General features: G+C 42.5%; 1 protein-coding gene across 2 annotated transcripts in view; it reads left to right on the top strand.

The window, feature by feature from the left end:
- ASIC4 (acid sensing ion channel subunit family member 4) overlaps positions 1-23,128 on the top strand; it is a 302,478-nt gene extending 279,350 nt beyond the window's left edge. Inside the window, exons 2-11 of one of the 2 annotated variants that reach the window (XR_014450807.1) lie at positions 3,480-3,624; positions 6,487-6,614; positions 6,834-6,993; positions 10,559-10,615; positions 12,945-13,098; positions 13,776-13,867; positions 15,404-15,483; positions 15,733-15,837; positions 19,297-21,018; positions 21,087-23,128. Coding sequence is in view for 1 of the 2 variants with exons in the window: in XM_083153752.1 (XP_083009878.1) it covers positions 3,480-3,624; positions 6,487-6,614; positions 6,834-6,993; positions 10,559-10,615; positions 12,945-13,098; positions 13,776-13,867; positions 15,404-15,483; positions 15,733-15,837; positions 19,297-19,410 (1,035 nt within the window). In the remaining variant the exon portion in view is untranslated. Of the gene's footprint in view, positions 1-3,479; positions 3,625-6,486; positions 6,615-6,833; positions 6,994-10,558; positions 10,616-12,944; positions 13,099-13,775; positions 13,868-15,403; positions 15,484-15,732; positions 15,838-19,296 lie in introns of both variants that reach the window. The other variant, XM_083153752.1, reaches the window with a different exon arrangement.
- Positions 23,129-23,578: the final 450 nt, after the last annotated feature.

Genomic DNA, 23,578 nt, shown 5'->3' with positions numbered 1-23,578 from the left:
GAGGCACCGTGCCTGAAGCATGGTGAGAGAAGCGATTTTGTGTTGTTTACGTTGATTTTGCCTTGTAGAAATGGAAAAAACTCAATAAAGAACACCGGAATTACTGGTATAGTCATGTAGTGGGTTAAACAGCCAAGGCTGTAAAGACCTAGGGCCTTATTTTGGTTCATTCTTTCTGACAAAATCCTTCTTAGATAGGCAAAACCATGTGCACTGCTGGTGGGGCAGATGTAACATGTGCAGAGAGAATTAGATTTGGGTGGGGTTTTACTTCAAAGTGAGATCTATATTGCAGTGTAAAAATAAAGCAGTCTGTATTTTCCCTGCACAGAAACAAAATTACTCACCCAAATCTAATTCTCTCTGCACATGTTACATCTGCCCCCCCTGCAGTGCACATGGTTTTGTCCATCTAAGAAGGATTTTGTCAGAAAGAATGAACCAAAATAAGGCCCCTAGTGAAGCATGTGACTCAGCATCCAATAAGGATGCAGGGATGGCAAAGTTAGCTATGGATATGAGTTGCAGGAAAGGGCGGAGTCTTCCACTTTTTCCTGATTTTCCCGCCCTCCCTCCCTCCCTTTAATTTGGATGTGGTTTGGTGTTTCTTTGCGTTGGCTGTTTGGCTGGAAAGAACGGCAGGTTAATTGATTTAAGGTCTTCGTTAAAGGATGATTCATTGTTTATAGTTGTTTTTCGGTGCGCTCACCTTCGTTGACTATGGCCTTCACTAGATCACCTGGTCGGTGACAGCGACTCCCGAACGGGTGTGCAGTCAATGTAGAAGGCTGAGCGAATACCACTTGTTGGTAGGATATTTGTTGATCACGTAGGATAGTTAGGGGTTGAGCTTAAATAATTAGCCATTCTTTCTTGGCCACCATTAATTAATTTCAATCAATTAAATTTAAGTTTAAAGTTCTTGAATAAATACAGCTAACACTTTCTTCCAAACCTAAGTCTCCGAGTCATTATTTCAGGTTTAAGTTAATTATTAATTAACATGCAACACACAAGGTCACATATCAGTTGCTAGGATGTTTAATTTGTTTATAAAAAAAATCTATATTATCAGGTTAAATTTAATGTTAGATCATTTTTGCAAACTTCCCTTGTTGTTATTACAGCTTAGCATAAAAAATTGGACCATATCCAGTTCCACTCTCTCCTGGGATTACTGCAGACAGTGAGCTGAGGATGGTCAGATACTTGTAATTGCCATCACAGCTCAAAAGAAAAAAATGAAGATCCTGAAAGTGAAATAGAATCAGGAGTGGTTAGGAACGAGCCCTGCCTGTAATCTCTCTGCCCTAATGCCAATGCTGTATCACTCATCATATTACCAGTGAGCAGTACAAAAGACAGCTGTGTCTGATCTTCCTTGGTTGAATATCTTCAGAAAAGTCCTTGCATCCCTTATGGAGAAAACCCCAGACTCTGAATCTAGAAGAGTGACCAATAAATTTCTGGAAAGCACCAAAATTCATGGGCTTTACCACCTGCAATCTTCATTCTCGGCATTCCATCGTTTACTCTGGACAGCAGCCTTCATTGCCGCGCTCAGTCTTCTGATCACCTACTCATTGGAACATGTAAAGTACCTATTGTCTTATCCAACCACCAGCAATAGCAAAATGGTCTGGGCAAGAGAGCTAAAGTTTCCTGCAATCACTATCTGTAAAGTCTGGAAAAGGAATTGGTTCACCCAATACCCCCATATGCCTTCAACATTTAAGGTTCACTCTCAGACCCTACTTAATGAGCAATATTATTCTGTCTTAGCAAATGAACCCGAGAACTACTTCAATGGCATGATGGTCAAATGCAACTTCCGTGGACACAACTGCTCTAGCCAAGACTTTACCCCCGTGAGTCAGACACACATAGTCATCAATGGCTTTTTTTTATCTTTCTTCTACTCTTCTATTTGTAAACTTTTTAGTTTATTTCAAATGCAATCATGAATAATTTTAGTCATTTTCAGCAATACCAGCTATAGAATATACATAACTGCTTTGTAATGACGCATCTAAATGTAAACGATGGTCTTAGAATGGTCATTAACCCATGTACTGCATGGATTCCGTGTCTCACTATTCAAAACAGAGCTACATTATTTCATTATGGGGAGACACAAAAGAATACCTACTTGGAATTTACTATTTATACTGTGAATTAAATACTCATGACCGTGATAATATGCAGAGGGAATTTTAGCTTTTAGAGAATAACAGTGAAAGGAGAGTTTTGAGAGATAAAGAAACTATACATTATGTGTCCCCTTACTACTGAGGTTAGCAGCAGGTAGCTGCGAAGCAGTTGTAGAACTGCACATGGCCTGGGCTATGTATGCTGGGATGTATAGTACCACAACAGCTGGTAAGTTGGGTGTTGTCTCCCCCTGTCCAATGGTACACATCTCATGATTCTGGTATCTAGGTACTGTCATAACTGCTGAGTAGGAGTAGGTGGGTGTGATGGGGACGAATCATTGTGAATTGCATTATCGCAGCTCCATCCCTGTGTTTTGTAGCTATTCTCAACTTTGCATGAGTGGAACAGCGGTGGAGAAATGCAATATGTATCGATGTGGCTCTCCGACAAGTGGCGTTTTGTAAGGATTACTGGTTTTACAAATCATGTCATCAACTTCCCCTTCCTGACCATTTCACTGTTGGCTGGTGAAATTAGGGGGATTTACCTACTTTACCAGGAGCCTCTTATCCTTCATATAGTGCCATCATATTACACAGTGCTGTATATTGTGTGGGGGGGGGGGGATGCTCTAGCATCCGTGGCCCCTTGCTGCCCCCTATTGCCGGGCTACCGCATACATAATTATTGCATATGCTGTAACATATGCGATAATTATGGCAAAGGACAGCTCTTGCGTTTAGAGTTGTCCTTTGCGGTAAGTCAGCGGGACCCGGCGGCTCCCCCCTCCCTCCCTTACCCGGCACTGTGCTGCTGCTGCTGCTGCTGCTGCGGCGGGGGGCTCGCTCTCCTCCTCCCTGCACCCGGAAGAGGATCATAGTGCAGGGAGGAGGAGGTCACAGGTCCGGGCAGCACAGCTCTGTGCTGCCCGGACACAGGTGAGGGGGGTTGGTGCGGGGTGGTGGTGGGTCGGTGCGGGGCGGCAGATTTTTCTGGCGATGCCCCCCGCCGGGGTAACCCGATAACGGGATTTTTACTGCATTTTTAGTTTAGAGAATCTCCCCCTTTATCACTTCACCAAGCTTAATAAATTGACCCCTCAATTCTCAACTCAACTCAAACAGAGTTCTCGCGATAAGAAACGTGACCCTAGTGGAAATAGCTTTGAGTAAAAACAGTCTCACTGTCTCACTGCCATCCTCTCTGTATTAAGTCTTGTTTATGACAAATGTTAAGTGTAACTCCATTGAAATATTGGGCGTATGTGCCAATCCAGTACACAATATACTGGCAGTAGTGTGCTGACTGTACCCTCTGCTTCACAGGTATACACAAGGTATGGGAAATGCTACACCTTCAATGCTGATAAGAATAACCCAAAAGTGACCCGGCAGAGTGGTATGGGGAATGGCCTGGAGATCATGCTAGACATTCAGCAGGAGGAATACTTGCCCATCTGGAGAGAGACCAGTAAGTAGCCGTTTACCTGAACCTGTCACATTGCAACACAAAGATCAGAAAGATCAACTTTAGAACAGGCAATGCTATGGAAAGTTCACCTGAAGCATACACAGCAATATACAACTTTCACTTGTAGTATACACAACTCTGTCTAGTGTCCACCTATAGCATACACAGCACTACACAACCTTAACATATAGTATACATAATACTTTCTAGTGTCCACCTGTAGTATAATCAGCACTATACAGCATTCACCCACAGTATACACAAGACTATCTAGTGTCCACCTGTGGCACACACAGCAATATTTAACATGTAGTATACATAGGTCTATACAAACTTCACCTGTAGTGCATACAATACTATATTGTGTCACCTTGAAGTAAACACAGCACTATACAATGTCCACCTATAGTATACACAGCACTACACAACTTTCACCTGTAGTATACACAGCAGGAATGTTCACATATAGTATACACAGCACTATAAAATATTCACCTATAATATACACAGCACTATGCAACATTCATCTGTAGTATACACAACACTATACAACATTCACATGTAGTATACATAACACTATCTAGTGTCCACTTGTAGTATTTATTTATTATCAGTTATTTATATAGTGCACACATATTCTGCATCACTTTGACAGAGAATAGTTGAACATTCACATCAGTCCCTGCCCCAGTGAAGCTTACAATCTATATTCCCTACCACATGTACATGCACACACCCAGACAAGGGTTCATTTTGTTAGGAGCATACCAATATATATTTATTTTGAAGTGTGGTAAGAAACTGGAGTACCTGGAGGAAACCCACGTAAGCACGGGGAGAATATACACAGTTAGGGCCATTGGGGCAGATGCATTAAGCCTTAACAAGAGATAAATGCAAGGGTGATAAAGAGAGATAAACATCCAGCCAATCACCTTCTAACTGCCATGTTACAGGCTGTGTTTGAAAAAAGTCAGTAAGGAGCTGATTGGCTGGATGTTTATCTCTCTTTATCACCCTTGCATTTATCTCTTGTTAAGGCTTAATACATCTGCCCCAATGTGAGAAGTTAAACCCATGACCTCAGTGAGGCAGTAATGCTAACTATTAAATCATCAGTACTGCCCAGTGCTTAAAGTGGTCCTGGGGAGGTGGTGGAACTCACTTTCCCCACCTCCTGGTGCATACCAGCCTGAGCCCACCCCTGCTTCCGATGCCCCTGCCAGCATTACTAGGTAAATGAGACAGCCAGGCAGAGTGGTGGATAACCCGGCTGTCTCAGAGCACATCATGCATTCGTCCGCGGGCGGCACGGCTATTTGAAGTGACGAGACAGCCACGCAGAGTACTGGAGAACCCAGCTGTCGCAGAGCACGTCATCCATCCGTCCACGGGCGGTGCGGCTAATTGAAATGACGCGCAGCCCGGTTGCCAATCAAGCTGTCAGGAGCTGGCATGTCATTTCAAATAGCCGCGCCGCCCATGGACGGATGGACGATGTGCTCTGAGACAGCTGGGTTATCCACCACTCTGCCCAGCTGTCTCATTTAGCAATGCAGGCAGGGACAGGCATAGGGGGTAATGTGAGCGGACAGAGGCGGAACCGTTCCGCCTCCAAAATGGAACTGACAGAACGCAGTTCCGCCCTGTTCCGGCTCACTTTAACCTCTGGTACTGCCCACGAGTAGTATACACAGCACTTTACAGTGTTAACATGCAGTATATACATTATCTTCTAGTGCAGGAGTGGGGAACCTCAGGCTCAGGGGCCGTATGCGGCCCCCATTGCCGGTCTGAGTGGCCCGTCCAGGGGAAGTACAGGGAAATTCTCTTGAGAGGTTGGTAGTTCTTGCGAGATTCCTCTTAATCAACAGCAGCCGGAGACTGTCGGTCCTATTCAGCGGCCACCGCCAGAGCGTGGGACGGCTGCAGCAGGACAATTTGTAAGAGATATTTTTACATATTTTTACATATTTTTTCCACATACAAACGGCACTTGGCACAAAAAAGGTTCCCCACCCTTGATCTAGTGCATACTTGCCTACATTAATTGTCTCTGCTCCGGGAGAAGCCCGGAGCAGAGACTCTCTGCAGCTTTTCTGTCCACTTGACTCTCCCCTGTGCCCAATCCTATAATTCCATGCAAGGAAGTGTCACGCAGTGTGACGCTGACACGACCAGCACTGGCATTCTAGTGCTAGTGGCTGCCAATCATAAAACATGCGGACAACCAAAAGCACAAATGTACACTATCAGATAGCTAAACCTAAGGATGACAGTAAAGGCACCATTTACTTAATTTTTATATTGTATTCTAAATTTATCAATACATTCTTTTATCCTAGGGGTGCCGTGAAAACAGTCTGATATGGTAGTGTGCCTTGATTCAATAGTTTGTGAACCACTGCTATAAAGGCGTCCTAGAATCTCATTTAAAAATCCTATCCCGCAAAACGAAATAGATTTTTTAATTTAGGGGAAAAAAATGATTTATTAATGTTCCAGGTCCAAACAGCCTTTTAATTCAGGAGCGACAGTACTAATGTCCCATCCGTACAGTCACTGCCTGCATCTGGTTATGTAGGATCCATGCGCCTCTCACATTTGCACTGAATGTGATTTAGGAATATACTGCAAGGGGTGCCACTCACGCTGCTAGATAGTTTTACACCCAAAGGAGTTAAAACCTCATCCACTGAGACTTGCAGATGAATAATTTAGTACCGTACAAGTACATCCAGTAATTACAATAACGCAAATTGTCCAGAAGTGTCCAACAGACATTAAAATCCTAAATGCAACCACAAGACAGGTATAATTAGTGCTGTAACCAGAATCACTGTTGTCTCTATTTTTCTTTAGATGAAACCTCATTTGAAGCTGGAATCCGAGTTCAGATACACAGCCAAGACGAACCCCCATATATCCACCAGCTGGGGTTTGGAGTGTCCCCTGGATTCCAGACCTTCGTATCGTGCCAAGAGCAGAGGGTATATACTATTACTGTATGCATCCTCATATATATATATATATATATATATATATATATATCTTCTTACATATAGAAAATGGACACATACCTCTCGAAGATTATTTATTCATGATGATAAATTATTCAAACTTAAATTATAAAGTTGTTTCTCATTCACGTTGAATCCAATCTTCAGATACATTATACCATCAATGTTTTTGCATTCTTTGTCCATCAGCTGACTTACTTACCGCAACCCTGGGGTACCTGCAGAGCTACTATGCCAGGAGAAGAGTTCCTGCCAGGTTACAGCAAATACAGCATCTCCGCCTGCCGCCTGCAGTGTGAGAAACAGGCAGTGGTGAGAAGCTGTGCGTGTCGTATGGTCCATATGCCAGGTATTGTCAACTTTCACTGGCTACTTTGTTTCAAGGTTGTCTAACAAGCTATGTCTAAGTAATGGCATAACATAACGGTGTTATTATAATTTGTAACAAATGTAAAACAGTACTGTCCAAAAATGGGTTGGTGCGTAGTGGAGTCTGGTGCACACACTGGGTGTTTTTGCCCAGCGTGTATGAACGGCAATGATGGTGAAAATCACCGGGCTGAAAATCAACGGGCTGAAAATCACTCAGGGCCTTATTCTAGTTCACTCTTTCTGCCAAAATCCTTCTTGGATGGACAAAACCATGTGCACTGCAGGGGGGCAGATGTTACTTGTGCAGAGAGAATTAGATTTGGGTGGGGTTTTACTTAAAAGTGAGATCTATATTGCAGTGTAAAAATAAAGCAGTCCGTATTTTCCCTGCACAGAAACAAAATTACTCACCAAATCTAATTCTATCTGCACCTGTTACATCTGCCCCCCTGCAGTGCACATGGTTTTGTCAATGAGATCTGTGCATGATTCTATCCAAAAAACTGTGTACATTTTTTTTAAAACATACAGCATGGTATCCCATCTTCCAAGCATTACTAACCCTGGTGATGAAAAAACTGAGAGATTAGATGCCATTAAAGGAAGTTAGGAGATGTTTAGGTAAAAGAAGGAAGGGCACATAAGTGAACAGGACCCTGCTCGTTAAGAGGACATTATATTCATAGTGTACACCAGGCATTCCCAACCACGGTCTTCAAGGCACACCAACAGTGCAGGTTCTAGTGATATCAACGTTTTAGCACAGATGGTTTAATCAGGGCTGGATTAAGGTTTGTGGGGGACCCCCACACACACACAGTGCACACACACACACAGACCCCCCGCCCCCCGGACTGTACCTTAAGAGGATCGGTGCTGAGCTGGGTCCCTGCAGCGGATGTGAGGTCAGCCGCGGGGTCCCTGCGGCAGATGGGAACTAGTGGAAACTACTAGTTCCCATCCACTGTAGGGACCCCGCGGCGGACCTCGGCTCACATACACCGCAGGGACACTATGGCACCCACCCATTGCCCATCCCACTGCCTGGCTTCCACCCGCCACCTCCGCAGCAGTAGGGTGGTGGGTGCCCTAGAATGTGTGGGGGCCCCGGGGCGACCGCCCCATGACGCCCCGTGGGTAATCTGCTTGTGGGTTTAATCAGAATCACTCAGGTACTAATTAAGTAACCTGTGCCCAAGCCTGGGTATCACTAAAACCTGCACTGTAATGCTGGCCACACATCAGACCAAATTTCCTCCAACCATCCAACTAATTGGTTGGATGGAATAAAAATCTGGTACTGGATGGGTGCAAATGTAATTTGTAATTCAGTAATTTGCTCCGAAAATCTGGAAGCGGACAAAACCTGTCACTCAGACAAAGTACTGTAGTTGTGTCTGTTTGATTTAAAAAAATGTCACTAAATGTTTTTGTCCATTTTCCTGGGTTTGTGAGCAAACTGCTCAATGTCATTTGCTCCCATCCAGTACCAGATTTTTATTCCATCCAACCAACTAGTTGGATGGTTGGAGAAAAGTTGGTCTGATGTGTGGCCAGCATTAAGCCTTTAGGGAATGCCTGGTGTACAGTGTAGTGGTAAAAAAAACACATTGGCAAAACTGATAACGCTCTGTATATTATATTATTAATTAGAAAGTTTTATAGGTAATTGAAGTAAAAATAAGGTAAAACATTGAGTGGATCACAGATGTCCAAGCCAGTCCCCCAAAGGCAGCTTCATTAACCTATTCTGGTTTATTAATTCTTTCTGAGACCTTAACAATTTTACTGGAGTTCGTCTTTACAATGATACATCTACCTACCTATATGGTCTACCTATCAGTCCATGTTTCCAGTTATTTCGAGCAGTTTCCATGCAGCAGAAGATCTAACTGACACTACAAATCTTTCCCAACCAGGTCACGTGTTCAAGATTTTAAACTGTGGAAGCAAGCAGAATCATTTCTGGCCCAGATAGAGTAATGTAGGGTACACACCAGAACGACCATGATTGTGTGATGATTTCCTTGAAATCGTACGATGGTCGATCTGTTGGAGCACACAATCTGCACACGATCGGTAAACGATCTGCTCATAATCTGTACCCAATCCAATGTAGATGAACAAATCTTTAGTGCAGCAGGTAAAATCTTCAAAGCGACCAAATGACCAGCCGGGACACGCATTGGACCAGGATCTCATTGAAAACATGCTCAATTCTGTCAACATACAGATGGAGCCGGCGTTGTCTTTGCAGGGGATGGCGGCAGAATCGCCAGCCGCCATTCCCCACCAGCCGCCATCTGCTCTGCGAAAGGGGACGCGCGCACACGAGATGCGCGCGCGTCCCCTACCGACTGCGCTTCCCCCGGGCAAGCCCAAGGTCCCCACCACCTCCCCACTTCCCCCCACCGCCTCCCCTAACCCTGTCCGTCTCCCTGAATCGGAGACGGACAGGGTTCCCGTTTCCCGCCGCCCGGAAACTGAGACGCGCGTGCACGTGAGATGCAGATGCGTCTCAGTTAGATGGAGCGCCGTGCTGCTGGCGGATCGCCAGCGGAGACAGTCTGCCGATTCGCCAGCAAGAGGGAGCCCGGCTCTATCTGTACAATGAGTCGAAATTGCATCGAAATTGAGCCCAAATTGTTCTGGTGTGTACCCAGCATATCTCACCTGTACATGATTGAAGAGATCCAGAAAACATGACCTGTTTGTGGTACATGAGGACTGGAATTTAGAACACCTGATATAAAGCACTACTAGAGGTGAACAATTAGAGTGCTTACATAAGTTTCCTAATTCTATCATTACAATCCAGGTTTTAAGAATATCCATCTTTGCACATGACTTAAAAATTACCTCAGTCAATTTTATTTTACCATCCGAACTCATGCATGGAGAGCCTTGAAACGCGAACTTTAATCGCGGAGTTTGGAGAACTTAGCTTACATTTACATCTTCAAATACATAAGGAATAGTCTGTTAATATCTACTAATATAGCATAGTAACTAGGTGGCAGTGTCACTATTGCTGCTTGTCCTGTTTGGTTCTTAAAATTCCAAAACTATTTACCATATGTAGATGTTAAAAATGATATATTCCAGATGCGATGGACCTTGTTTTTGAGGAGTACTGGATACACACCTGAAAATGCCTGGGTTTCCTATCTTTTGTTGAGTCCAACCATAAAAGAGCATAATGCCTAATATCCAAAGGTTCATTCACCAAAATTCTACCTTAATTTCAAGTCGTACATTGAATTAGCATTTCCCTCTTGTGCTAAAGAACATCTGAAAGTCCTGCTCATCTTCCAGTACCACTATCCTTATTAGCAATCTCTTGGGTGTTGTTGTGAGAGTAAAGTACCCAGAGCCACTAATGAGGGATTTGTGAGACACCTCAGTGAGTGTACACTTTTATATGAGGCCCAATGTATCTTTGAACACATTAAAGTACATGAATGTTTTACATAGAGAAATCCATCCTAAGCAATACCCATGTGTGTTTAATATTTACTCTGCCATTGTATTCTCTTTCCCAGGAAATGAGACCATCTGCTCTCCTAATCTGTACATAGACTGCGCTGACATCACCTTAGGTACGACGTTACTCACTTGTTTGTCTCACTCAGCAATATGTGTCTCCGGAACCTGCTTTTGTATTTTAACAACTGTTTTACAGGGCTGGAGTAAGGATTTTGGGAGCCACAGAGAAACTTATTGGTTGGGGCCCTTACCAAAAAAACACATTATGCTACATCATGCCCCCAATTATGCCACATTGGTGTCCAACTATTAAGCCACAGTGTCCCACATATGCCTAAATGCCACTTTGTTATACCACATAGTGTGGTGGTTGTCAGGGGCGGATTTAGGGAGGAGGGCGCCCCTAGGCACAACAATAATGTTTACTAAGTAGGACAGTTTATAGGGGCAGTATCTGCATGTCCTATCCATCTACACTCTATTTAAGATGGAATATAGTACAGTACAGTGGATATTTTGCAGTTATTTTATACATTTTGGGCTGACAGTACTATCACAGGCATCCAAGTGCCGCCCCCAAACATGTGCCGCCCCTAGGCCGGTGCCTCACGTGCCTAATGGGAAATTCGGCTCTGGTGGTTGTATGAAGCAGTGATAATGTAGGAGAAGCGATAAAGTGCTTGGTACGTTATCAACGGCCAATCAGCTCCTGACTGTTAAGTTAAAGGGTTTCAAAAGGAACAGTCAGGAGCTGATTGACTGGTGATAAAGTACCAGGCACTTTATCACTTCTCCTCCCATTATCACTGCTTCATACATCTACCCCAGTGTCCCCCTTATGTTACACAAAGACCCCCACAACTGCTATTCACGTGTCCTAGTGGCTCCTGATGACTTTGTGGAGACAACATCCTGTTCCACCATGGCCTGGGTGAGGCTGCTGCAGTAAGCAGATAGTAGAAAGAGTAGCTCTTGTCTTACTTAAGAATCTGGCATGTGACACTTAAGAGAGGAGCTGCCGAAGTAAGCCACTGATGAATTTGGTAAAGTAATGACCTCAACTCCATATTCTTATGAATTATGTGATGAGATTTATTCAGACAGACAGGGCGCATCATGCTGATGGTCAAGGGCGTAACTAACATAGGTGCAGCTGTTATGGGGCCCAGAGCTGAGAGAGGCCCACTTTGCCTGTCAAAGTATCACATGCTGTATACATTTTTCAGCATTAGGGGCCCTTACAAACTTTTACTATGGGGCCCACAGGTATCTAGCTACGCCACTGCTGATGGGATCATAGATCCTCCCTTCTCCTTCACCTCTTGGTTACTCGGCCAAGAACATACAATATATACCCAACCTACTGTAATTGTATTGGCCACAGATCATACTGGGACTTACATAAAAGGGAACATTCTGTCTAACTTTTTAATGCATTTTCACATATGGTGTAACAAGTCTTCTACACATTCTCATTCAGTTTGCTGAGGTAGATTTTACTTTAGCTTCAATGTCTATATTTAAAAACTGTAGCTCATGTGTTCTTGATTGACAGGAACAGTCGATGTAGTGTCATTTGGAAGCAGGGTGTAAATACACAGTTCCTACGTATAGTATGCTAGACATCTCGGGCATGACAACTGAACTTCATGTAATATTCCAAATTTACAAGAGATTTTATAGCTCACAGCACTGCTTGCTTATTTGCATCTTTATTTTCTTAAATTGAAATCTAAAACCATTGACATAACAAACTTCCCTTTTAAAATGTGTGCTGTGTTAAATGTATGTAATAAGGTACATTGGGGTTCTTCTGGTTGAACCAAAACCCGCCTTGCAAATGGTTGGCTGGTGCCACGCATTCGCAAGGACGACTCGCTTGCAGGGGCTTGCGAATGGATGTTACACAGTAACATCCATTCACAGGGCAGGGGGAACCTCCCACATCTTTTGATGGTTGCCGACCATCGAAAGATGTGGAAGATACACGCATATAAAAGTGACTATCAAGTCATATACATATGCGTGCCCTCTGGGAAGGAAATGGACGGGCAGCTGACATCCGGTGATGTCAGCTGCCTGTCCCCCGCACCCAAGTCATGGCCTCATTAGCATTAGAATGTCCAGCATTCCCATATGCTAATTGGGCTAGCTCCACCCTCCTATCCGCCCCACGCCCGCTGTCCTGGGTGCGTACACCCGGTGAACAGTCTGTTCGCTGTGGGTGCACGCACCCTGCGTATGCACATGCACAGAAATGCACACAACAAAAACATCGGACCTCTTGCAAAGGACCAGAATAAGGGCCATAATCTTGTATATATTCCTAGTGTTGTTAAACAGGCTGAACATGTGTATTTAACAGTTACAGTATATCTACAGCCTATGTCCATGTCTTCTATGCCCCTCTGTGAATGGAATGGTCACTTCTTCCCATTGCAGATTCCCTAGTGGAAAATACCGTTGACAAGTGCTCTTGCCCCACACCCTGTAATCTGACTCGCTATGGCAAGGAGATCTCCATGGTTCGGATTCCCAACAAGGGATCTGCTCGCTACCTGGCTAAGAAGTACAACAAGAATGAGACATATATTAGGTAAATGATGAAGAAAGCAGATCGGGGCAGAAGTACATTGGATGTTTAAGATGCTGGTTGTACTGTACATCATTAACACTTGCTGGAATGTTTATATATATATATATATATAATCTTTTGTGTTGTTCGGCACTCCGGACGATGTAGTCACTTACCGCGGTGCCCTTAATATCGTTTGATACAGGGTGCAATCCCCGTCCTGGGATCAGGCACAGGGGAAGGAAAACGGCACTCGCGGATTTTTGTAGTTATATTTTATAAATTTATGGTGACATCAGATACAGCATACCGACGTTTCAAGGCTTGTCAGCCTTTTCTTCAGGATGCGCTGTAAAGTGCATATAGTGCTAGTGCAGTGAAATAAAAAAAAAAAATCTTTTTTTATTTCACTGCACTAGCACTATATGCACTTTACAGCGCATCCTGAAGAAAAGGCTGACAAGCCTTGAAACGTCGGTATGCTGTATCTGATGTCACCATAAATTTATAAAATATAACTACAAAAATCCGCGAGTGCCGTTTTCCTTCCCCTGTGCCTGATCCCAGGACGGGGATTGCACCCTATATATATATATACATATATATATAATATGTAAATCTCAATTTAATAATAACAACAGCAACACTTCCAGGGGAAAAAAACACGACAGGGTTTTTATTCTCCTTTCACCCTGCAGAGACAACTTCTTGGTTCTTGATATCTTCTTTGAAGCTCTGAACTATGGAACAGTAGAACAGAAGAAAGCGTATGACCTGGCCAGTTTGTTGGGTGAGTAGATGATAAACAGGCAGCTGTCAGGTTCATGATTACCACAGTGCAGAATCTGGTTGTAATTCCATGAGGGATTGACTCCAAACAATTTAGGCTCTGATACACTTATACAGAATGTGTCTGATTTCACCCGATTCTGGCAGATCAGACTGAGAAATGGGGTGAAATTGGCCCAAATCACATCTGTATGCTATGGAAGAGTACTGTCCATTGAAATCTCACACTGCCAGTATTGCATATAGTCCCTCCATATGGTGTGACTTTGGTTGATGAAAACCATTGTATTGGGTACAATAGCACCCTTATCAAAGGTGCAATATTGTTGGATTGGATTTCATTGGCTATTTTTATGGCAAATAGTGGCCATATCGCGCCAGTTACTGGCCATATATTGCATACGGTTGGTTAGTAAATTAGGAATCACCATTCTACTGAATGGTGATTCCTACTCGTATTCTTTCGATGGCGTATACATTCATATTCGTAAATACAAATGTGCCATGAATACAAATTCGAATTGACGTATTTTCAGCATAGTAAATGCCGAAAATATGTATAGGCAGCCGTATTTGCATATGACTGCCTAGGAATATGCCTACTTTAGGTGTATTCGGCTTAGTAAATTTCCCCCTGTACGTCTTGTAAGTCTTGAGCATAGGGGGGGCACCAGGAATGTCTTTATTACACATCTCATTATCATGGGTTAGAATATTTTTATTAAATGGAATTTTAATGGGCCTGGTTGGTACCGGCCTTAATCTTATGTCATAAGAACTAAAAAAACAAAACCTACACGTAAAAGCCAATGTTTATGAAGGCATGCAACCTGCGTGCCAAAGTGATGAGTACCCCTGTCTTAAGAAACCTGCCGGCTGTAGCCCCTCTGCCCCTACTAAGGTCCTGCAAGCATGACTGATTCATGCAATCTCCAGCCTCCGTTCTTCTGCTGGCGGTGGCGGAGACTAGAGATTGCTTGTGCTGCCTGAAAGGAAGGGACATGGCACAGCAGCACGCTACCGGAGGGGAAGCCAGCACACACCTGCCAGCCTGGAGCAGCCAGGAGTCTTCTCTCCCCAGTCTCCTCTACAGCCTGGGGCCACCCACCCCCCAATGCCTCCTGTTGCTGGCTGTAGGGGGGGGGGGAGATCCTGGTCTTAGGATCCTCGCAGCAGGATGCACATAGCAGGCACTGCCCAGTGGGGCACCTGCCTTGGGTGTGCTGGGTCCCCTGAGAGCATAATACGGCCCTGGTGTACACCTACATGGCCATGGCCACACAGAGCTGCTCACAGCCGCTTTTTACAATAAGCTTTTGGAGATTTTTAGCACCAGGCCCACTGACCCTGAAGGTATTGATGATAGATTTGCCTTTGCAGCCATTATTACTACAAGAAGGTGATGTTAGCTGTTGTAGGTATAGTGTCAGGCTTTAGGTGTAGTGTCAGGCTTTAGGTGTAGTATCAGACTTTAAAAAAATTTGCTTATTAGTTTTTGAATCTTACATTCATCTCTTATGTTATGCTTATCTATCAGGAGACATTGGGGGCCAGATGGGTCTGTTTATAGGAGCCAGTATACTCACCATTCTGGAGATTCTAGATTACCTGTATGAGGTGAGTTGTGTTCTTTGATCTTCCTAGAGTTGCAAATGACTCAAATGTAAAAATAACGATTGTTTTCAATAAGCTTGTCAGCTTGTATTTCGCAAAAAAAAAGTTTAGAGAAAATTGTGATTTTTGTATGATTCCACATGAAATGTATCTCATTCTTCAGAAGTCCTGTATAATATAAGCAGAGTTACTATATGTTATGCCCATGTGTAAGGTGCTCAGTATTAATGTATCCTCTTATCTGGAACTCAGGTGATACGAGATAAAGTGAATCGATTAATTAGGCGAAAACCATCTCCTACCAAGAAGCCCACAGACAACATATCAACACTTGTGATGGATGACTTGAATGATCAAGTAAGAAAGCTATGGTGGTGGTGTAATGCATGGTGACGTAGTGGTTAGTATTACCACATAAACACACTAAAGTCATGAATTCAATAAATGACCAACTCCCTATCTATATGATTATTATTATTACATTTTATTTTGATGTCACAAGCTCGCAGCACCGGACATATGGCACACATTAAAACAATACAGGGTGCAGAGTAACAGGGGCAGGTTGTCGATGGTAAAAATGAATTAACACAAGTGATGAGATGCGGGTATAGAAGGTAGCTGAGTAAGATAGCTGTAATTAGAGTTTGAGAGAAGAAGGCTGTGAGAATGGGAGAGAAGAGGGCCCTGGTCCAAGGAGTTTACATTCTAGGGGGAGATAGACAAGTGACACATGGAAGGCGGTGAGCATGGCAGGGATGGCTAGGACATGAGGCGGCAGGTAGGAAGTGCAGCCTCGGCACTAGGTTATGCAGAAGGATATGCTTTGATGAATAGATGTAAAGATTTGCAAGGTCGTGAGAGTATAATAAATGAGTGACATTTGTATGTTTTCCCCTGTTTGGGGGACCCCAGCCGTTTCTATTGTTTATTTATTTAATGTATTTTTTTACACTGCAGCCTGCCTATTTCAGGCATATTCGGCTTAGTATATTTCCCCTAATGTGTATAAGCAGCACTACTGTGTGATGTAAGGTGTACAAGGAGTACTTCTGTGTGCATGTGTTTAAGGAGCACTACTCTGGGAAGTTATAAGAATAAGAAGCACTACTTTGTGGCGTAACGTGTATAAGGAGCAATAATATATAGTATAAGGAGCAATAATGTGCAGTGTAATGTGAATAGGTTTGCACTACTCTGTGGAGTAATTTGAATTTGGGGTACTAATGTGGGATCACACCCCTTCATAATGAGACCACTCCCCATTTATTGGCCGTGCACTTTCAACGCGCACTGTCAATATTTGGAATATGAGGGAAAAGCAATGCAAATTGTTGCACCTGGGCACTCCAGTCTCTAGTCTTGCAACTGAGCTGTGGAACAGTTAGAGTCCGTCATGTTGGGGATTCTTGTAAACTATACAACAATATATGTCTGTTGTTTTCCAGTACTGTATATTATACATATAATAACCCAATTTAGATTCTGTAATGGGCCCAGTATGCAGTACAATGCATCTACCACAGTGCATGGGATATGCGGGACTCTATTTTCCAATATATTGCACAGTCCTCTATTAGTACTTGCTCTATCACCTTTACTTTTTCATGCCATATATTTACCTCTGCAGAAGCTGTTTATTTGAATGTATTGGTGATTAGAGCGGCAATAATTACAGTCAGCTCAAGCCATTTATTGGCTATAACACTACAGGTGAACTCTGGCTGATTGCATTAGTGGAATCACCTTTACTGGAATATCTCACTAGGGGCAAGGCTGTTAAGGAGGATCCATAGATCTAGTAGATAGAATACCAGGAAGACTGGAAGGGACAGTATTGGGTAATTTAGTGGTTTTGCAAGAGATTTAGGCAATATTTGGTTTTACCTGCAGCTCCGTATGCCCGTGCAGGAAATAATCTTAAATAAAACCATGTTTTGAAAATTGCTGATAAAGGGTCATATGTTGAGTTGAGCAAAATTCCAAAAGCGGACACATTTCCCATGATTATCAATAGACTATGCATGTGCTGAAGAATGCAATCACAGGCTGCTTATGTGCCGTGCCTTACAGAAACACAGGTAATATGAGAATATAGAGTGTGTTCCTTGTGTGCAGTAAGGTACTCACCTGGACAGAAAGGTACTTTCATGGACAGAAAGGTACTCACATGGACATACACTCACATGGACAGAAAGGTACTCACATGGACAGAAAGGTACTCACATGGACATACACTCACATGGACAGAAAGGTACTTACATGGACAGATACTTAATGTACAGAAAGGGACTCGCATGGACAGATACTCAGATCTAAAGAATGGAACTCAAAAGGACAGATACTCACATGGACAGAAAGATACTCACATGGACAGACAGAAACCCGCATTGACAGACAAGTATTCACATGGTCACATGGACAAACAGGTCATTTCATGCATAGACATATTTGCATGTACAGACAGGCACTTACATGGACAGAAAGGATCTCATGTGGATAGACAGAAACTCACATGGACAGACAAACATGGACAGACAAGTATTCACATGGAAAGACAGGTAATTTCATGCACAGTCATATTTGCATGACAGATAGATACTCACGTGGACAGACAGATACTTACGTGGACAGATACTAGAATGTATAGATGTACTTCCATGGACAGATATTCACATGAACAGGCAGGTACTCATATGGACAGACAAACTTGCATGGACAGACACATACTCTCATGGACAGACAGCTACTCTCGTCTACAGACAGATGCTGGAATAGACAGTCAGGTATTCGCGTTGACAGACAGATATTGGTGTAGACAAATTAAAATTGGTGGGGATAAACAGATTTTGGTGGGACCAGGCATACTCATATGGACAGATATGTACTCAAATGGACAACAATAACTCACATGGACAGACAGGTACTGGCGGGGACAGGCATACTCATATGGACAGACATGTACTCAAATGGACAACAATAACTCACATGGACAGACAGGTACTGACATGGACAGGCAGGTACTCGCATGGGGGGAAGTTTACTACAAATGTACCCATTCCTACCCATTCGATCTTAAATATAGTCAGGATCAGCCATTCAACTGATTTACTATCAGCCGAATTCGACTGATTTTCCAGTTTTCCAAATGGCAACTGACAAATTTTGGTGTATGAATGAGTACACTATTGATAGAACGTGGCCGTGTATGGCTATGAGCTCTATGGTGGTCAGCCAATTTACTATAATTCATACTGCTGAAATCAGCAAGGAATTCAGCGGAAATCCACGGGGTTAAAAATAAATGTTAAAACCCGAACCAGTGGACTGAGGATCCGCAATTGTGTTTACACCTGCAGCTCCTCACCGAGAATGAGGGAAACTAATGTCACTGGGGATTCCCTTAACCTATCAGGCGCTGGGGGAACTCCGCACTTGATAGGCTAGATTCGGGTCCATTGACGCGCATGTTAGGAAAAAAACGTCTATTGCCGGTTCCCACCATAGAAGCCTACAGAATATTAAAATTTTAACCTACAGTAATTGATTGTGCGGTCCCTCTGAATTGCTGGTTCCCACCATAGAGGCCTATGTTAAAACTTTGGAAAGACATACCCACATGGACAGACAAGTACTTGCATGGACAAACAAGTACTCATATGGACAGACAGATACTTGCATGGTCAGACAGATTCGCACATGGACAGACAGATATTCTTAATGACAAATACTTCAATGTTTAAATATTTAAATGGCAACTCAGAATTAAATTGACAGGTTAAACAAACTTCCCTTTTTTTCTGTTGTTCCATCCAGAGTTCCAGCGAGGCGCATGGGCGACACCCAGAAGGAGCATATGCCACCACGATGCTTCCCAACCATCATCGACACTACACACACCATGGTGTATATGAAGACTTTGCCTGCTAGAGACATAATGGTGGGGTTATACCCACCAGAACCAAACGTTGTTCTTTAGTAGAGGCAAAGATATAACCTGTGAATCTTACCCTGCCTCATAATTACTGCAAAGGAAACCAAAACTCACATCCTTTGACCACCAAATTTTGGAGGGACTGGTATTTTTATAAACATATTGAATGCAAGATCTAAAGAAGTCAGCGGAGTGGGGATCAATAACCATCACACAGCCTCTCCTACAGAAAGGAATGGATAGTCCACGGCCTTCTGAGAGGGGCAGATAATCATCCGATCTCTGCAACCATCTGCACATGTTCTCTTCATTACCTACGTTTATAATCTGCCTCTCACATAAAGAATTGGATGAAATCATCAAGGAGTCCACCAAGATAACAGTAAAGCAGGATTAGATGAGAACAATTAATTAGCAGAAGATAACACAAAGCATAACGAGAGAAGGTCCGGGGAAGATTAGTTTTAGAGTATGAAAGGATTATAAGAGATTGTGGTTTGTAGATACTGTTCTGAAAGCAGCACAGTCACCAAATCATCTGGTGTTTATTAATATTTATATTACTTTTATATAGTGCTGCCATTCACACAGCACAGGATAAAAACACAGGCACAATGACTACATAGATCTAACACACAGACTGTCACATGAAGCACAGCCCACCAACTCCTCAGTATCATACTCAGCCAAGGCCACAAAGGAGGAAGCAACTGCCTCCTCATGTCTTTGTCCTCTAGTCCTAACTTGGAACATACTCTTGACGAGTAGGACTATCTGGTATGTACAACCACCTAGTCCTTCCATTCCTGAGTGCCTTTCAAGCCTCACCAGCCAGGAATAGCATCACAAAATCTGTAATGGTGCAGACTAGTTTACAGCTAATGGTCTTGGCACTAACATTTCAGAGCCTGTTTCATACAAACATTTTCAAATATACCTATTTAACAATGCCTTGTTCTTGCTTATGTACAATTACAGATGTAGCATTATATGTCATGGAGAAAATATCCATTGACTATATGTAACTTTCTATGAAGTGAATAATGGGGAAGCAGAACAGTATATGTTATTTAGAAATTGCATCTACAAGAGGACAGATATGGATGGCATGTGTGTCATGCCTACCCAGACTTTGCTGAAATATGCTGAAGTCTGTGCTTAACTGTAGATATTTATGGCAATAAGAGAGACTGGAAGTCTAGTGGAGGGATACAATACTGAAGATAACTAGTCTAGTAGATGGTTACAATGGTGAAGATAGTGAGTTTTGTAGAGGTTTACAATACTGAAGATATCGAGGCTGGTAGAGGGATACAATACTGAAGATATCGAGGCTGGTAAAGGGATACTATACTGAAGATAGCTAGGTTGGTAGAGGGTTACAATATTGAATATAGCAAATCTAGTAGAGGGATACAATACTGAAGATAGCGAGGCTGGTAGAGTGATACAATACTGAAGATAACGAGTCTAGTAGAGGGTTACATTACTGAAGATAGCTACGCTGGTAGAGAGACACAATACTGAAGATAGCGAGGCTGGTAGAGGATACAATACTGAAGATATTGAGGCTAGTAGAGGGATACAATACTGAAGATAGCAAGGCTGGTAGAGAGATACAATACTGAAGATAGAGAGGCTGGTAGAGTGATACATTACTGAAAATAGAGAGGCTGGTAGAGTGATACTATACTGAAGATAGCAAGGCTGGTAGAGTGATACGATACTGAAGATATCGAGGCTGGTAAAGGGGATACAATACAGAAGATAGCTAGGTTGGTAGAAGGTTACAATATTGAATATAGCTAATCTAGTAGAGGGATACAATACTGAAGATAGCGAGGCTGGTAGAGGGATACAATACAGAAGATAGCTAGGTTGGTAGAGGGTTACAATACTAAATATAGTGAATCTAGTAGAGGGATACAATACTGAAGACAGCAAGGCTGGTAGAGGGATTCAATACTGAAAATAGTGAGTCTAGAAGATGGATACAATACTGAAGATAGCAAGGCTGGTAGAGGGATTCAATACTGAAGATAGCGAGGCTGGTAAAGGGATACAATACTAATTATAGTGAGGTAAGTACAAGTCTATAATGCCGAACACAGTGAAGTAAGGGACCACAGTGAAGACAGCAAAGTATTAGTATAAGAGTCCAACAATATGGGCCCAGCCTGGACACAAGTCACACAAAGAGTCGTTAGAGGAACACAAATGGAGATGTCATTAGAAGGAACACAAATGGAGATGTCATTAGAAGGAACACAAATGGAGATGTCATTAGAAGGAACACAAATGGAGATGTCATTAGAAGGAACACAAATGGAGATGTCATTAGAAGGAACAGACAATTAACAGAAATAGGTGGTTAGAAGGAAAACATTTAGACAGGGAGATTGGTAGAGGAATCTTACTGAAGACAAACTGTAAAATAGTGAGAATCTTTACTGTAAATACAGTAAAGACAGAGAGGTCTAGAGGATTCACGCTTTGAAGACAACTTATACATTGTCAGGATGCAAAGGTAAAGAGGTTTACTACTGAAGACACAGGTAAGTATATGGATCACATACTGAAGCCTTGAAGGTTTGTAGTGGAAGCACACTACGACTGGACTGCAAAGTCTGTAAGTCGCACATTCTAGGAAGCAATGTCTATAGAAGAGAAATTTATTTAAAATAATATTTAGGGGGTCACATGTTGGGACTACACTGAATACAAGTTAATAAGCAAGTAATTAAAGACAGAGATCATATAAGCAGAGGTCTCACCCGAGGATGTCTCGCAATGATTAGAGGCTTCATCCAAGGGATTCTGAGGTTGGTGAGTTTCAGGCACGGAAACCACTACTGAGATATTTATGAGAGGTTGGCTCTGCTGAAGACACAACATCTCCAGTTACAGTAATAACGGTTCTTCCTGGCGCTCTTCTGAGTAATAACTAGGAATTACACCCCAAGCATACTGAGAGAAAAGTGGTGGAGGCTTTTTAGGTCAGGACTCCAAAACCTTGTATGAGTGTATCACAGCTAAACAGCAGGCATCCCACTGATAAGTAGGTTCTGGTGTATTGCTGAAAGCTTCTCTACACTGTCTAGCAGCCCAAAAACTCAAAATCTTTCTATTGCTATCATTTCCTGGAGTGGGTTACTAAAGCAATCACTAAATTGTATATTCATCTATCATATCATTATTATTTATTTAAGAATATCATCTGTATTCATATATAAGAACTATTTATATATTTATATTTTTTGTGGTAGCAGAAAGGTCATATAAAGATAGGGTTGTATAATAATGTAATATGTTACTTCTAACTGAACCTAGTTCAAAGGTGTAACAATGAAAAAAGGGGCAATTAATAGAACATCGAATAGAATAGAACATCAGATTATTGTAATGAAGATGGGTCGTTGGCACAACCGAAATATGATTTCACAGAAGCATATGATAGCATGTCCCTGGATATTATGTTTTCTGATGTATAGTCCATGGAACTAGGTACTATTTTCCCTAATTTTCTATTCCCAGTCAGGAGAAAGTTGGACTGACACTGCATACAGACAGGCGGTTACTGCACTTGGTCACATGATCTATATCACAGTGCATCAGTCTGGCTGGTTACATGTAATGACTGGGGCAAAAAGACTCGTTTTGATTGTACAATATTTTAATGTTAAGACTATAAAATAAAAAGTATTTTTAAGTGTTGATGTTTCATCTTACCTTGTCTTGAATAATATACGGTATGTATTTGTGTATAATATAAATATATGTATAAAAAGTCATCAGTTTCTAAATTCCAAACTTCTGCAAGGGTTATGGTATAAAGAGTCGACAGTGTCTATCTAGGTCAACATGCACAAGATTGACGTAGACAAAATGTCGACACAAGCAAAAGGTCGATGTCATGACTGGCTGGCCGATTCTCCAGATATCTTACTTAGGGCCAGATGTATCAAGCTTCAAAAAGTGATGAAATAGACAGTGATAAACAGCCAGCCAATCAGCTCCTATCTGCCATGTTACAGGCTGGGTTTGAAAAATGTCAGGTAGGAGCCGATTGGCTGGTTGTATATCACTCTCCACTTTATTGCTTTTTGAAGATTAATACATCTGGCCCTTAATCTGAGAATCTTTGCAGCTATCAGCATCCAGACT

Source organism: Crinia signifera, chromosome 7 (genome assembly GCF_055691185.1).
Source record: "Crinia signifera chromosome 7, ASM5569118v1, whole genome shotgun sequence".
Taxonomy (NCBI): domain Eukaryota; kingdom Metazoa; phylum Chordata; class Amphibia; order Anura; family Myobatrachidae; genus Crinia; species Crinia signifera.
This window is presented reverse-complemented; position numbering and strand designations above follow the sequence as displayed.